We start from the raw sequence: 15,189 nt of genomic DNA on the forward strand, positions 1-15,189 counted from the left end.
ATTTAAGGGCAACAAACTTCTTTATTTTTACAGCAACCAGTGCAAAAGCAAATACTTATTTCCATAATGTGGAAAATGTAGTCGAGTCCCTTAAAAACACAAACATGCAGACTTAAAAGTTTTAAGACCATCACGGCACGATATCTAAAGCTCACATGTCCCCGAGGCTCAGGAGTCCACGTACAGCATCTCCCTCTGAATCTGAGAGCTTTCGATCCTTCACTCCTGACAAATCTCCAAAGACACTCGATCCGCTCGTTACCAGCGAAGACGACGCCGGATACTCCTTAGGAATGTCATCTGTATTCCTGCCTTCAACAGACGTAACCTCCGTCCATCCTCCATCCTCCCTGACACGACTAAAGCCAACGTAGCCGACGTGGTTTTGAGTAGGACGAGCGGGTATTAACGCCTCAGATCCTTGTTGGGTTTGAGCCCTGAGCTTGTCCTCCTCCGTCAGGCTAAAGCGACTCAAGAGTGTGTCGGCTGCCTCAAGCTCCACATCGGACCAACGTCTTTCCTGTTGTACCTGACTCATCAAACCAGCCTCCATCGGATGTTGCGGATCGCTGTAGAAAGGGTCGTCTAATTCCTCAGCTAAGGTGGGGTCTGTACATTCAGAGGGACTACACAATGAGCTGGTGTCCATGTTGTCCACTAGTGGCTCTGAAAGACCGGAGGAGTCCATGTGCAGAGCAGTAAGGGTCTCATCTCTCTGTAAAGGCTCATGGTGGTGCAGTTTTAGGAGGTTAGTGATGGCCTGGTCCTCATCCTGGGTGAGCTGGAGGACCACCCAGCTTGGCTGCGTTGTCGGGTGGATGATGTGGATTCTCCAGGTGCCGCTGCCCAAGTCTCTGATGGAGTGTGTCCCAGATCTGAACGGGTCCGGACGGTTTGGTGGAGCCAAGGAGGCGGACATAACCGGTGGTGGAGTGTTGAGCTGGAAACGATCAAAGGACTGATGGAAAGAAACAACAGGTTTTAATAAAAGTGTTAAAATGTAAAAATGATTTGTTTTTATACCAAAGAGGGTCACAAAGACACAAATGATCAAACGTAATCACTGCTTTTAGGATGGAGTTAAGATTTTATTCAGAATTTCTGATGTTTCGCTTCAAAAAATGGCAGGAAAGTGTCACCTGACCAAAAACAGTGAATCTGTGGGATTATAGTCAGCGGGGATGAGTTCAGTGTCAACACCACTGTGTGATTTACCTCGTTTAAAATGATACATTTTAGAGCTGCAACAACTAGTTGATTAATTGATTAGTTGATGGACAGAACTAATCAGTAATTATTTTGATAATCGAATTTAGTTTAGTTTTTTGGGGTTTTTTTGGCAAAAATGCCAAAACTTTCCTGTTTTTATTTGTCATACATGATGTAAACTGAATGATTTTGAGTTTTGGACAAAACAAGACATCTTGAAGACATCTCCTTTGACTCTGGGAAATTGTGAGGATAATTTTTCACTATTTTCTTACATTTTATTGGTCATGATTAGTCAAGAAAACGATTAATCGATAATGTAAATAATCATTCACAAAATGTCTTCTGCAACTTTAAAACACATTAAACTGTCAGTTTCTATATCCCAACCACAGTGACATAACAAGGTCATCCTACTCTACACGGCAATATTTACATTAACAGGAGTGCATTTTTTTTATAATTGTTACACAGTTCTCACTCTTTCATTCCCACTCCCCACTTCCTGTTATTGTCCTGTAATCTTCTGTACTGTCCAATAAGTTAAAGGATTTTGATGCTTTTACAAAATACAATCACAAGTCTTTGATAATGAAAAGTGGAGAGCTGTCGCTGTGTCCTGACTGCTGGAACACACCACCTCCTTCTTTGCTTTTGGTCTCAATTTCCTCCCACCCGCCCCCCTGGTCAGGGTCTTAACTCTGTCTGACAGGACTGATCCAATCTTATTAAACGTCTTCGTCTGTCTGAGCCCTTCCATAAGCTCTACTCCCCCTCATCCACAGAGCACAAAGGGCAAGCTGGACCAGGGACCAGGGAACCCCACGTAGATCCTCCCTTATCATCTCAGCCTGGGCTACGTTCTCATAATTTGGATCCACTTTTGAACTGAATGTGTCACATCAGGACGCATCAGTATCTGAAACGATGCTGAGGTGAAATCCTGCTCTGACTGCAGAGAGAGAGACCTCTGCATGCAGCTGCATTTCAGATTAAATTTGATTACTCTGTGCGGTTTAATCTTACTGACGTACCTATTTTATATTTCTAATGTTTTACATTAATTTGTCCATTTACAGTCATCACAACTAGGCTGCAATCTGCAGATTATTTTGTAAATTAATCCTTATATCGTTTAGCCTTTAAAATGTCAGAAAATAGTATAGTTTCAAACAGCTAACGTATTCAAATTGCTAATTTTTTTCAACCAACAGTCCAAAACACAAGATTTTTAGGTAACTATCATATATATAAGAAAGAAAAGCATTAAATACATCACATTTCAGAAGCTGGAACCAGTGAATATTGGGCATTTATGCTCGGAAAATAACTAAAATGATTAATTGATTGCTAAAGTAGTTGGCGATTAATTTTCTGTTGATCGACTAATCGATTAAACTACTAATCACTGTATCTTTAACAATAATGTAACAGAAAGTAACTAACAAAACGGTTATCAATACTATGCAGGTTGATTAGAGCCATAAAGATAATTGTAGCATTTGAAAACAAAAGTAAATGTTTTTCTATTGTGCAGGACTCAATTTATTCTACTCATGATCTTGGGATATGAGTCATCTTCAGACCTGATCTTATGTGGATCTTGGCTGGAGCCCAGGTTTTTGGGTGGGGAGAAAAATGACCAAAAGTTTCCTTAAAATCATCTAATCCCTCTAAAACATTGCAGTTCATCAAAGTGTGTTTATTTGTCAGATTGTCGATGTATGAATGACTGTGTTCATGCACTTTTTTGGATGTGGTCTTACAGTACGAACACCTACCCTGAACTGGCTCACTGTGTTGGGGATCCTCCTCCCACAGTGCATGGTGGGGTCAGTGTAGAAGAGCTCTGGTGGGATGATGGGAAGCACTGGAGGGGAGAGAGACACACACACACACACACACACACACACACACACACACACACACACACACAGTTATTAAAGCTGCACAGCTGGATGAAGCACAAACACAGATCATTTAGGTGAATCTGACTCACCTGTTTGGGTGTTAAAGCTGCTGTGATGATGTGCAGAACCTGCAGACATGTACAGAGGCAGAAAGGAAGGATGGTGCAGGGTCCTGTTGGAGAGGGGAGGCAGGACTGGCTGTCTGGGACTCTGTTTGAGGAGAAAATCTGTCACCACTACCGTGCAGGGTCGACTTTGTTTACAACTTTTGTAAATTTAGTGATTTAGAAAACTTACAGGTGAAGGTTCCTCATTGTAGTTCATGGTTGACTTTTCTGTTTAGCTTCTCAGCACGAAGAGAATCAAAAAGTTACACCGACTTTACATATTTGTGTCTAGAGGAAAAAATTAACACGCCTGTCAGCGGCAGGAAGAGACATATAACGCCCCCTGCTGGTTGGCTTAAAAACATGCAAGTATTTAAAGATCTGTTTTAATATGTTAAAGTCCCAAACTCAACTGTATAAGTTGAAGTTTAGTTTTGTCATTTATACACTCATAAGGGAAGCATAAAGATAAACTAAATGTCATTACAACAAAGATATATGGACGTGTGCAAAAAAAATCTGTACAAGACAATATATTGACATACTTGCAGACTCCACACAGTTTCACACATTCTCACTTCTCCAAAAGTATGTCCATGCTTGTAGATTTTCCTCCCTTTTAGTTATGATCTTGAGTTAAGCCAAATCTGATTAGTAATAGACTTTACAGCAGACATTTTGACTTATCATTGGAAAGGCACAGGTGTTGCTCAGATCCATTAAGTGTCCCAGTAAACCAGGAGCCTGGAACATAATGGAAGGCAGATGTGATTGACTTTAATCACACCTGTGTTCAACTGATATATCTGCTGTGAAAAATTGTGTACATACACAGTGAGTGGTGGTGTACTGGAGTGCATTATACTGAATAGTGTTCCTAATATTTTGCCCTCATGTATGTTAATGGAGTGGACAAAATATTAGGAACACCATTCAACATAATGCACTCCAGTACACCACCACCTCAATAAACAAAGGTAGAATCACTTGACAATGTCAAAGACTGAAAATGTACAAGCTTTGTAAATGTAGGATTTATGGCAGAGCTGTTTTATTGGATTGCTCAGATTTACCTAATAAAGTAGCTGTGAGTAAGTATCTCTGCTGTGAAAAGACAAGTCTATACTGGCCACAAGACATTAATTCAGGCTCAAGCTTCAGGGTAGACAGTGAAAGCCTAACTATAGATAAAAGGGAAGCCTCTGGGCTTACTTCAGGCACACTCTCTCCAAGCCAAGGATGTAATAACTTACTACTACTACTACATCCTTGGCTCAGAGAGTGTGCCTGAAGTAAGCCCAGAGGCTTCCCTTTATCTGTAGTTGACCAGTTTAACTTCTAGAGCACTTTGCATACTACTTTGACCGTGAGCACTTGGCATTTCTTATTGTTGCTTTTGAAAAATCTAAAGAAATTGGGTCATAGGCTGCTCCACTATGCATTAACAGGTCTCTGCACTTACATTAAACATTACAACACAACCAGAACTTAAGCTGCTTTAACTCAATGTGAAGCTCAACTCAACCTCAGATCATTTTAGTCATCTCCAGTCTTGTATATTACATTTGTCCATGTGGTGTTAGCAAGTCAGTAGCATGCAAATAAGTTAAAAAAAGTAGAAACTACAGCGCTTTTAAGAAACAGTTTTATTGCATTCAAAGTTTTCACATTTAAAAAAAATTTGCTCTTCAAATTAAGGCAGCATTTACTTTGGATTGTGAAGATCTTTCAGCTCCTGCAAAGAGATGTGAAAGGTTTAAACAAAAAAAAAAAAATAGATTTTTGGCATGAAAAGTATTTAAAATGTACATGATAGAGTTCCCACCTTTTATGCCCCAGGGAAGATGATTAACTTTGGACACTCTGACATAGCGAGCCGGTGGGTGGAAGGCAGGCCGCATCATGACAGGTCCTCTGGTTGGTCTTTTGGTAGCAGGTGTAGTTTTAACTGCTGCAGTGGGCTCAATGGAAGGCAGACCTACAGTACAGAGACAGCAGAAATGCTTAACATTCATTATGATGAGTGATGACGGGGCACATCTAGCTGGTGAACCTCCTACAGTACCTTCTGTGGACTGCGTAGTGTGGATAATGCGACCAATACCGGCTGCATCAGACTCAAACCTGTACACCGAGAACAGACGATAGAGCCTGGCCAGAGGATATGTACACTGTATAGTCACCCTGCAACAGAAGTGGACAACTTGAAGAAAAATACTATGTACTACTAAAAGTTTGGTAGCTGATGAAGGAGGCAAATAATTCACAAAAAAGGAGGAGTGGAGGTACACACCTCTCCATAGTGTTGTCAGAAACTGCCTTCTTATTGAGGAACTTCTTGCTGTAGAAAATCTCATTTTGATACGTCACATTTTCCTTGTTAAGCTGAGGACGGGAAAAAGTGCATATGGTGATAAATGTAGATATGACATTCAGATTAGTGATAAATTACTTCAGCAGATTAGTCATCTCTGTTCAGTCAGAGTAGGGAAGTCTACAGGAAAGATTAAAGTATGAGAATAGTTTAAATTAGTACTACCTTGACTATGGATCCACAGCTGTTGAGTGGAAAAGAGAAGAGCGCCCTGGTGCTGTCGGCCTCTTTGGGTCCACAGTATTTGTCTATGAGGTTGGCTCTAGCAGGGATCCCTCCACTTGGGATGGCCAGAGACAAGTCAGCCACCACAGTCATCCTCCCGTCAGGAGAACACACTAGAGAAAGAAAGCATTTTACATGAGTCAGCTATACCAAAGACTTGATCCACCCTTATAGTAAAGACAGTTCTTACCAATGAGTTCATTAGTCGTGAATGGACAAGTCTTGACAGCAGAAATCTGGACCTCTGATGTTTCATGATCCCGCACAAGGATCTCAAAAGTGCCAGAAAATCCCTTCAGAGTGAAGTCCTACAAAAGACACCGATCAGTTATTGATCTCAGTCTTATCTATTAGTATCTTACAGAGTTGACACTTCCAGTAACTCATTTCCTCATCTTACCTTGTACTCATAGCCTTGAGTGAAGAGCGGCACTTTGAGCAGCAGACTCTGGCTATCATTGCTCATGATGTAGCCGTGCTGCGCTGCCAGCTCTGATGTGAGAGGGTCTGAGCCGATGCTGATGTCCCACAGGTAGTCAAAAGGCCGGTGGTCCAGTCTGAAGCTGATCCCAGTCTCAGAACAGACAGCGTCGAAGGTTGGAGGAGCTGTCAAATACAGAGCAATGAGTAACTCTGCTCCATGCACAAACAGGATTGATCAAATCTTGATTTAAGGTTAGTGACTTACAGACGTCTGTTAATGCCATGACTGATGTGAGGTGGTAATAAGGCTCATTCTCAGGCTGAACGGTCAATGTGTAGTTGATGTTCAACTGATGCTGCATAGCTGCATCTTCTTTGGAGAACTAGGACAGAAAATATAGATCCTGACTGAGCAAAGCAGGATGAAGTTACCATGTATAAACCAGAATGACCTCTGAGAACACAACTCAAATAATTCAAAGACCTTTACCTGCTGTATGACGACAGGATCGTCAAAAGGCACCTTCAGAGTGTAGCCATGGGTGTTGTTGGGTTGAACCACTTTTGAGATGGTGTAGGTGCTTGTATTTGTAAGTGGCAGTGTACATTCATGTCCATTCAGCTGAACAGCAACCAACTCAACATCTTCAGGGACATCTCCGAGGTAGACGGTGAACATGTGTTCCTCAAAAACTGTTCTGTTTTCAGTAAAAACAAGGCGTGGCAGCAGGGGAGTGGCCAGTGACCTGTGAAAGCGAACTCTGGTCTCTGCATGATCCTCATCCACCAAGATTTGTTCCAAGTAGAGATTAAAAACGTAGAACTCATGGAGGTCACCAGTCACAAAGCTCTGCAGAAGACACATGAATTACTGACAAGCTAAACATGCTGAATCAAATAAATCATATTAGCCGCTGTAAGAATTTCCCACCTATACATATCCAAAATGACACCCATTTGCAAGAATCTCATTCTCATCTGCTGCAAATGTTAATATTGATGCATTAATGTGATGAAATTCTAGTCTACTAGTTTCCTCACTCCCAGCATACCCCTGGTATCCCAGGATGCGCTTGTTTTAAAATCCAACCCCAATATCCAAAGTTAACATGAAACATGGCTGTTATAGAAGCAAGATGCTCTCAGAGTCATTTAATTAGACTTATGTAACGTTTTGGCAAGTTGAGCATCTAATTAGTGTTTGCAGTCATCTTAGGTTTTTCTGGGATCTGGCCAAGGGTTTCTGAATTTCTGCAGCTTACTGCCAAACAATTTCTCTACCAGTGACCATTAATTATTTCCACAACTTTGTCCCAGTTTTTAGAGTTTGAATGCTTCTGATGCTGCACTGTAATTTAAATGCTCATGTGTATCTGCCCTTCAAGATTCTCTACATATTGTGTTAAACCTTCTCACTTTTCTGTATCCTCCTTCAGCATTATAGGGGATGCTGATATGGACTGTGCTGTTGTGCTTCTCCATAATGTAGCCTCTCTCCTCTGCAGCCGCCTGTTCCATAAGTTCACCATTTAGTCCGATATTGACATGCGTGCTAACAAGACCAGGGTACAGCGCCTCAGGTGTGTCCAAAACCACGTAGCCGCTGTCATTATAAGTCCCTTCATCTGTTGAGGAGAGATGAATTACATCTTCACCCATTAAGAAGTGAAAACAAGTTCTAGATTGTAATACTGACGCGTGGAGCAAGCAGCCACCAGGTCGATCATGAGGACAACCCAGCTTTGTCTAGAGAACAGAGTTGCATGGACCACCTCTACTGGCACACCATTCACCTGGAAAGAGACTCAAAATTAAAGCCTGCTTTTGACTAAATGCTTTTACATTGAAGGCATTTGTGCTCCAAGTTCTGCGTCAGTGGTGTACCGTAGTGCTGAATGAGTCAGGTTGTCCATACGGCGTACGAAATACAAGCCTTCCATCTGTCAGGTCAAACACGTTGCCCTGCTTGCGAGCTTCAGAGAGGTTCATTGGTGGTAACTGCTCTTCTGCCCTCTGGAACATCACCTGCCAATCTGATGTGGTGGAGCTATGAGCCTGGACAGAAATTTAAAGTCTTTAAAAAGTAGCTATGCAAAAAGTGAGAAATTCATTCAATTGTGATTTGACACATACAGGTTTAAGAGTATTCCAGTCATCTTTCTTTGTCCCAGTTGGACAGGTGACTTCACTCCTCACAGACACCTGCAGAGACGCCAGAACTTATAAACATCTGAAATCGATCTATTTCATTATACAAGATGGACCCAAGCTTACCTCCATGTAGTTGACCTCACAGGTAACCTCTCTGGGAGACCAGGGGAGAGATGGAGAACAGGTCTTGTTCAAAGAATAAGTGGCCTTCTGCCCTTCATGGGTTGCAAGCAGGTTGAAGTTGAATGTGAACACTTCATCATCCTGGAAGACAGAAGAATTGATGTTGTATCAGACAAGTCAGAATTGCAACCCCAGATAACTGTAGTGTTTGTTCATCCCCACAATCATTTAGTTTGTGAAGGTATATTTTCTTATTTCATTCATGTTTTATATACACCACTTGTACATACTTTGTTGTCAGTGTGGCAGCTGAAGTAAGAGGCTCGGAGCTCCACATGACCCGGTTGAGGGAGAACACTGACACTATAGCCACACTTTACTGCATACTGCTCAGTGACGGGGTACGCACCTGTTCTATCTGGAAGAGAAGTCACGTTAGTTATGTAGTTCAATTTATTCCAAACCTGCTTGTGAAGAGTACAGTTAGTGCTGTAACGGGACTAAACTGAGCTGAAAAAGCAAGATGACAAAAGGAGAATATTTGCTTGATTGAAGGGATGCTTGTCAGTGTAATCATGTGGAATATGGTTAGACAAAAATACTTTAGTTCCACATGTCAAATGTTTAACCTTGCTTTAGATAGTGAAAACATTTATATAACAGCATATTGAAGCTGTGCATGACTTACCAACAGCCTCAAAGTGAGGTTCATCCCCAGTGAACGAGAGATCAACAGCTATCATGAAGTAACGATCACGACACTCCATATGAAGAACTCCTGAAATTAACAAACAAGTTTATGTTTGCCTGGATGCTAATTAATGCAGGTGTGTGTTTAAGGAAATATTTTAATTCTTACCATCAGGAATATAATCACATTTTGCAGTTGCCAACACTGACAGGAGTAAGGTCACACTGCAAGACAAAAGTATATATAAAAATCACAAACAAGATAGCTGCACCAATCCTAAAGGTTTTTAAGTTACCCCCAAAACGCCTTACCCGATGTAAAACCCAAAAGCCATAGCCACTGATGTGTTGGCAGTGTCTAACGCTAGCCTGAACGCTAGCAAACTACACTTGCTAACCAACACAAGCTAAGACAAACCACTAGCTTGGTATATCCTGGCCAAACTGGCAGCACTGTGCTGTCTCCTACAGCAGCTTTTATAAGTCAAGTTCTTGATCCATGAGGGTGGAAAGGAGGACAATTCTAACCTCATCAGCTGCAACTGATTGCTAATGAGTCACACACATGTGTAACACCTGAGGGCCTCTGATTGGTCAGTGAAGAACTGAACTTATAAAAGCTGTTGTAGCAGACATCATAATGTGGTGCCAGTTTGGCCAGGATATACCAAGCAAGTGGTTCACCTCAGCTTGTGTTGGGTAGCAGGTGTAGTTTGCTAGCAGTCAGGCTAGCTTTAGACACTGCCAACACATCAGTGGCTATGGCTTTTGGGGTTTACCTTGGGTAAGATGTTTTGAGGGTAATTTACAAGTGATTAGTGTTGGTGCAGCTATCTTGCTTGTGATTTTTATATATATACTTTTGTCTTGCAGTGTGACCTTACTTGTGTCAGTGTTGGTTACTGCAAAATGTGATAATTTTCCTGATGGTAAGAATCAAAATGTCTGCTTAAACACACACACATGCAATAATTATAACCCAGGCAAACCTGAACTTGTTCATCATTTTAGGAGTTCTTCATATGGAGTGTCGTGAGCGTTACTTCATGATAGCTGTTGATCTCTCGTTCACTGGGGATGAACCTCACTTTGAGGCTGTTGGTAAGTCCTGCACAGCTTCATCAATCACCAATCTGTCACTACACTGACAACTAGGAATTCATCAGTGTAGTTGAAAGTGCACACTTACTTGCTATATTTCTGCTCCAGCTACATCCAGCAGACCTGAAAGAAACACAAAGCATTTCGCCAAATAAGGGATGCAAAAACAATGTTTGGGATAAATGTTGAAACATGTTGAGACTCTACTGTGACATATCTTCTAGATGAGACAGGCGTGTACCCCATCACTGAGCAGTATGCAGCAGAGTGTGGCTACAGTGTCAGTGTTTGCTATCTAAAGGGGCAAGTGGAGCTCCGAGCCTCTTACTTCAGCTGTCACACTGACAACGAGGTATGTAAGGGAAGTGGCATATAAGAGTTTTTGAATATATCTACACAAACTAAATGACTGGTGAGAAACAAAACACTACAGCCCTCTGTGGTTGCAATTCTCACTTGTCTGATACAACATCAATTCTTCTGTCTTCCAGGATGATGAAGTGTTCACATTCAACTTCAACCTGCTTGCAACTCATGAAGGACAGAAGGCCACTTATTCTTTGAACAAGACCTGTTCTCCATCTCTCCCCTGGTCTACCAGAGAGGTTACCTGTGAGGTCAACTACATGGAGGTATGCAGGGTTACATCTTAACATTTTACTGAGACTGGTTTCAGATGCTCGCTAACTCTGATTTCTTTGCAGGTGTCTGTGAGGAGTGACGTTGCCTGTCCAACCGGGACAAAGAAAGATGACTGGGATGCTGCTGTCCAAACTGTGTGGTCAATCTTGCCTTCTAGAGAACTGGAAAATGTGACGTATATTCACTTTAAGCATATACAATTGCTGTTTTAAATGTCAATATCCTGTGTACTCTTTCCAGGCCTACGCTTCAGCCACTTCAGATTGGCAGGTGATGTTCCAGAAAGAAGAGCAGGAGCTGATGCCCATGAACCTAACTGAAGCTCATGAAAAGCACTATGCATTTGACCTGACAGATGGAAGGCTTGTATTTCGTACGCCGTATGGACAACCTGACTCATTCAGCACTACGGTAAACCACTGATGCAGAACTTGAAGGACAAATGCCTTCAATGTAAAAGCATTTAGTCAAAAGCAGGCTTTGATTTTGAGTCTCTCTCCAGGTGAATGGTGTGCCAGTAGAGGTGGTCCATGCAACTCTGTTCTCCAGACAAAGCTGGGTTGTCCTCATGGTCGACCTGGTGGCTGCTTGCTCAATGCGTCAGTATTACAATCTAACTTGCTGCAGTTTACTATGAACAGGTTAAGATGTAGTAATATTCTCTTAACAGACGAAGGATCATATGATGATGGATACATGATGTGGGAGACTCCCGAGGTCCTGCACCCGCTGGTGTCTGATCTACATGACACGCAGGTTAACATCGGAGTTGTTGGTGAACTTGTCGAGGAGCCGGTTGCAGAGGAGAGAGGCTACATTGTGGAGAAGCACAACAGCACAGTCCAGATCAGCATCCCCTATAACGCTGAAGGAGGATACAGGAAGGTGAGAAGGCTCTGCTGCCGGTAAAGACTGCAGTCTTGGAAAACTCAATATGCATCAGGAATACATTTACAGGAGATGTATAAACAATCATGTACTTTTTGTTCTGGAAGCACACAGTACTTGGGCTTAATAAACCTGATCTTTTTCAGAGCTTTGTGGCTGGCGACCTCTACGAGTACTACATCTTTATTCTCTACTTGGAGCAAATCTCAGCGAATGAGGATCACGTAGACACCAGACTCCGCTTTCACAGGATACTGACCACTCCCCTGCTGCCACGCCCTGTTTTTACTGAAAACAGTAGGTCTAGTTACAACCCACTTTGCCAAGTTAATGTAACATAATCTCAACTGATTTTTCTTATTTCAGAAACAGTGGTTGAGGAACACATGTTCACCGTCTACCTCGGAGATGTCCCTGAAGATGTTGAATTGGTTGCTGTTCAGCTGAATGGACATGAATGTACACTGCCACTTACAAATACAAGCACCTACACCATCTCAAAAGTGGTTCAACCCAACAACACCCATGGCTACACTCTGAAGGTGCCTTTTGATGATCCTGTCGTCATACAGCAGGTAAAGGTCTTTTTGAATTATTTGAGTTGTGCTCTCAGGTCATTCTGGTTTATACATGGTAACTTCATCCTGCTTTGCTCAGTAGGATCTATATTTCCTGTCTTCTAGTTCTCCAAAGAAGATGCAGCTATGCAGCATCAGTTGAACATCAACTACACATTGACCGTTCAGCCTGAGAATGAGCCTTTTTACCACCTCACATCAGTCATGACATTAACAGACGTCTGTAAGTCACTAACCTTAAATCAAGATTTGATCAATCCTGTTTGTGCATGGAGCAGAGTTACTCATTGCTCTGTATTTGACAGCTCCTCCAACCTTCGACGCTGTCTGTTCTGAGACTGGGATCAGCTTCAGACTGGACCACCGGCCTTTTGACTACCTGTGGGACATCAGCATCGGCTCAGACCCTCTCACATCAGAGCTGGCAGCGCAGCACGGCTACATCATGAGCAATGATAGCCAGAGTCTGCTGCTCAAAGTGCCGCTCTTCACTCAAGGCTATGAGTACAAGGTAAGATGAGGAAATGAGTTACTGGAAGTGTCAACTCTGTAAGATACTAATAGATAAGATTGAAATCAATAACTGATCGGTGTCTTTTTGTAGGACTTCACTCTGAAGGGATTTTCTGGCACTTTTGAGATCCTTGTGCGGGATCATGAAACATCAGAGGTCCAGATTTCTGCTGTCAAGACTTGTCCATTCACGACTAATGAACTCATTGGTAAGAACTGTCTTTACTAGAAGGGTGGATCAAGTCTTTGGTATAGCTGACACATGTAAAATGCTTTCTTTAGTGTGTTCGACTGACGGGAGGATGACTGTGGTGGCTGACTTGTCTCTGGCCGTCCCAAGTGGAGGGATCCCTGCTAGAGCCAACCTCGTAGACAAATACTGTGGACCCAAAGAGGCCGACAGCACCAGGGCGCTCTTCTCTTTTCCACTCAACAGCTGTGGATCCATAGTCAAGGTAATACCACTCTTAACTAATGAATCGTTTCACCAGTATAAACACTGAATTCCACTTAAAATACATTTACACCTGGCAACGTGGATGTGGTCGCACCTGGAATGTGTTTTTTCTCTCCAGCTTGGAAGGGAGTATGTGACCTATGAGAACGAGATTTTCTTCAGCAAGAAGTTCCGTGCTGTGAAAAATCCATCAGATCCCAGCGCTGGCACTGACAGGTGTGTATCTTCAACCAGCCCTTGTGGTTATTTACCCCTCCTGAACTAGACATATGGCAAATATTATTTCCTCTTCTGTTGCAGGGTGACTATACAGTGTACGTATCCTCTAGCTGGGCTCTATCGCCTCTTCTCAGTGTACAGGTTTGAGTCTGACACAGCCGGTGTTGGCCGCATTTTGCATTCTGCGCGCCCCGCTGAAGGTAGGTGGTTTAATGGTCCAAATACATGAACCCATGTAACTCAAGTCTCACGCTGACAATCTGTCTGGTCATTATGATCTAGGTCCACAGAGTCCCACTGTTGAGCCCACTACAGTGCTTCAAACACCAGTGTCCACTACCAGACGCACCAGAAGACCTGTCTCTATACGACCTGGGTATTACGCTCCTGCTCAGTACATCAAAGTATCCAGCTTTCTAAAGAATCTCTCAAAGAAAGGTCAGTACTTAATCAGTTAAGACTTTGTCAAAATTGACAGAAAGATGTCAAAACTTTTTTTTTCTCTTCACAGGAGCTAAAGGATCATCACAAGTCAAAGTAAATACTGCCTCATATTGAAGGAATATGACACGGTTTTAAATGAATGTAATTAAAGTTGTCTTTAAAATGAACAGACTTGTCTTATATTTGAACCAACACTACATGAACAAACCCCCTTGAGTTCTAGGTTGAGTAGCTGATATCACTCACAGAAAGCATGATTCTTTTATTTTTATTTTTTTAAATTGACTTGCAGTAACACTTTCCTCTAAGGGGACAAGTGGATCCAAACCATGCCAGCAAAATGCCCAATGCATAAGTCACTGGATCCCCTCCCTGTAGGGTCAAGCATTCAGACCTGTACTGTTCTCTTGGTGACCACCACACATGCACTTGCCCACTTGTCGAAAATATGAAGGATGACTCATCTGACCATATCACTTATTTCCACATCTCTGTAGGCCAGTGCCTACAGTTTTTGCACTACTCTGCAACAAATCTCATGTGCAATTATCTTTAATGAGGGGTTTATGCACTGCAACCCTACTATAATATCCCTCTCTATGTAACTGTCAATAGACTGTTCGTGACATTAGCCAGTTGAGCAGTCTTTGTAACTGAAGCTCCTGTCATCCGTGCCCTAACAATGAACCCTTTAAGATCTTCTCCTCTTGCCATCTTGATACAAAATCCAAATCAACTGGGCCTGCTCAGCATTTTTATACATGCCACAGGGCATGATAGGATGTTAAGTGCTTAATTGTACCATGCAGTGCACCTGTGTGGAAGCATCTGCATTTGTTATGTTTCTCCACTCATCTCAGGTTTTTCCTTTAGTTTGTCACCCATCTGTATCTGACACTGTCAAGATAAATCTTATCAAATATTGAGAAATGTTTTCCATTCTTAAAGTTAGAAATCATTCAAAATGATATTGTATTATGTCTCTTATGTAGCCTAAATTAAACTTTTCTTCTAGATAACTTGATTTAATTGCTTTGTATTTCTCCTCTCAGCTCCTCAATGTGTGTGTTTTTTTTTTTTTTTTTTACCGTCATCTGACTGAAATACTGTTTGGTTGGTCCCACACTTCAACAGA

General features: G+C 42.1%; 3 protein-coding genes across 3 annotated transcripts; 1 reads left to right on the forward strand and 2 right to left on the reverse strand.

Annotated features, from left to right (window-relative positions):
- Positions 1-29: 29 nt before the first annotated feature.
- LOC121889009 lies at positions 30-3,559 on the reverse strand. The gene is made up of 4 exons (XM_042400690.1): positions 3,417-3,559; positions 3,209-3,329; positions 2,991-3,079; positions 30-958 (listed from the first exon to the last, which is right to left on the reverse strand). The coding sequence occupies exons 1-4, from the start codon at positions 3,441-3,443 to the stop codon at positions 152-154; spliced, it is 1,044 nt and encodes a 347-aa protein (XP_042256624.1). The 5' UTR covers positions 3,444-3,559; the 3' UTR covers positions 30-151.
- A 1,294-nt stretch (positions 3,560-4,853) lies between these two features.
- On the reverse strand, positions 4,854-9,695 carry LOC121888936. Its single transcript, XM_042400546.1, has 18 exons — positions 9,525-9,695; positions 9,382-9,437; positions 9,211-9,300; positions 8,813-8,940; positions 8,523-8,663; positions 8,382-8,450; positions 8,133-8,303; positions 7,945-8,041; positions 7,665-7,873; positions 6,739-7,098; positions 6,514-6,631; positions 6,226-6,431; positions 6,016-6,133; positions 5,766-5,938; positions 5,520-5,611; positions 5,292-5,410; positions 5,052-5,204; positions 4,854-4,961 (listed from the first exon to the last, which is right to left on the reverse strand). Exons 1-18 carry the CDS (start codon positions 9,545-9,547, stop codon positions 4,915-4,917), a joined length of 2,370 nt encoding a protein of 789 aa, XP_042256480.1. The 5' UTR covers positions 9,548-9,695; the 3' UTR covers positions 4,854-4,914.
- A 152-nt stretch (positions 9,696-9,847) lies between these two features.
- On the forward strand, positions 9,848-14,221 carry LOC121888935. Its single transcript, XM_042400545.1, has 19 exons — positions 9,848-9,996; positions 10,086-10,141; positions 10,224-10,313; positions 10,538-10,665; positions 10,805-10,945; positions 11,018-11,089; positions 11,196-11,366; positions 11,458-11,554; positions 11,626-11,840; positions 11,990-12,140; positions 12,210-12,418; positions 12,527-12,644; positions 12,727-12,932; positions 13,026-13,143; positions 13,217-13,389; positions 13,510-13,607; positions 13,692-13,810; positions 13,893-14,048; positions 14,122-14,221. The coding sequence occupies exons 1-19, from the start codon at positions 9,974-9,976 to the stop codon at positions 14,166-14,168; spliced, it is 2,388 nt and encodes a 795-aa protein (XP_042256479.1). The 5' UTR covers positions 9,848-9,973; the 3' UTR covers positions 14,169-14,221.
- Positions 14,222-15,189: the final 968 nt, after the last annotated feature.

This window comes from Thunnus maccoyii, chromosome 22, assembly GCF_910596095.1.
Source record: "Thunnus maccoyii chromosome 22, fThuMac1.1, whole genome shotgun sequence".
In the NCBI taxonomy this organism is placed as follows: domain Eukaryota; kingdom Metazoa; phylum Chordata; class Actinopteri; order Scombriformes; family Scombridae; genus Thunnus; species Thunnus maccoyii.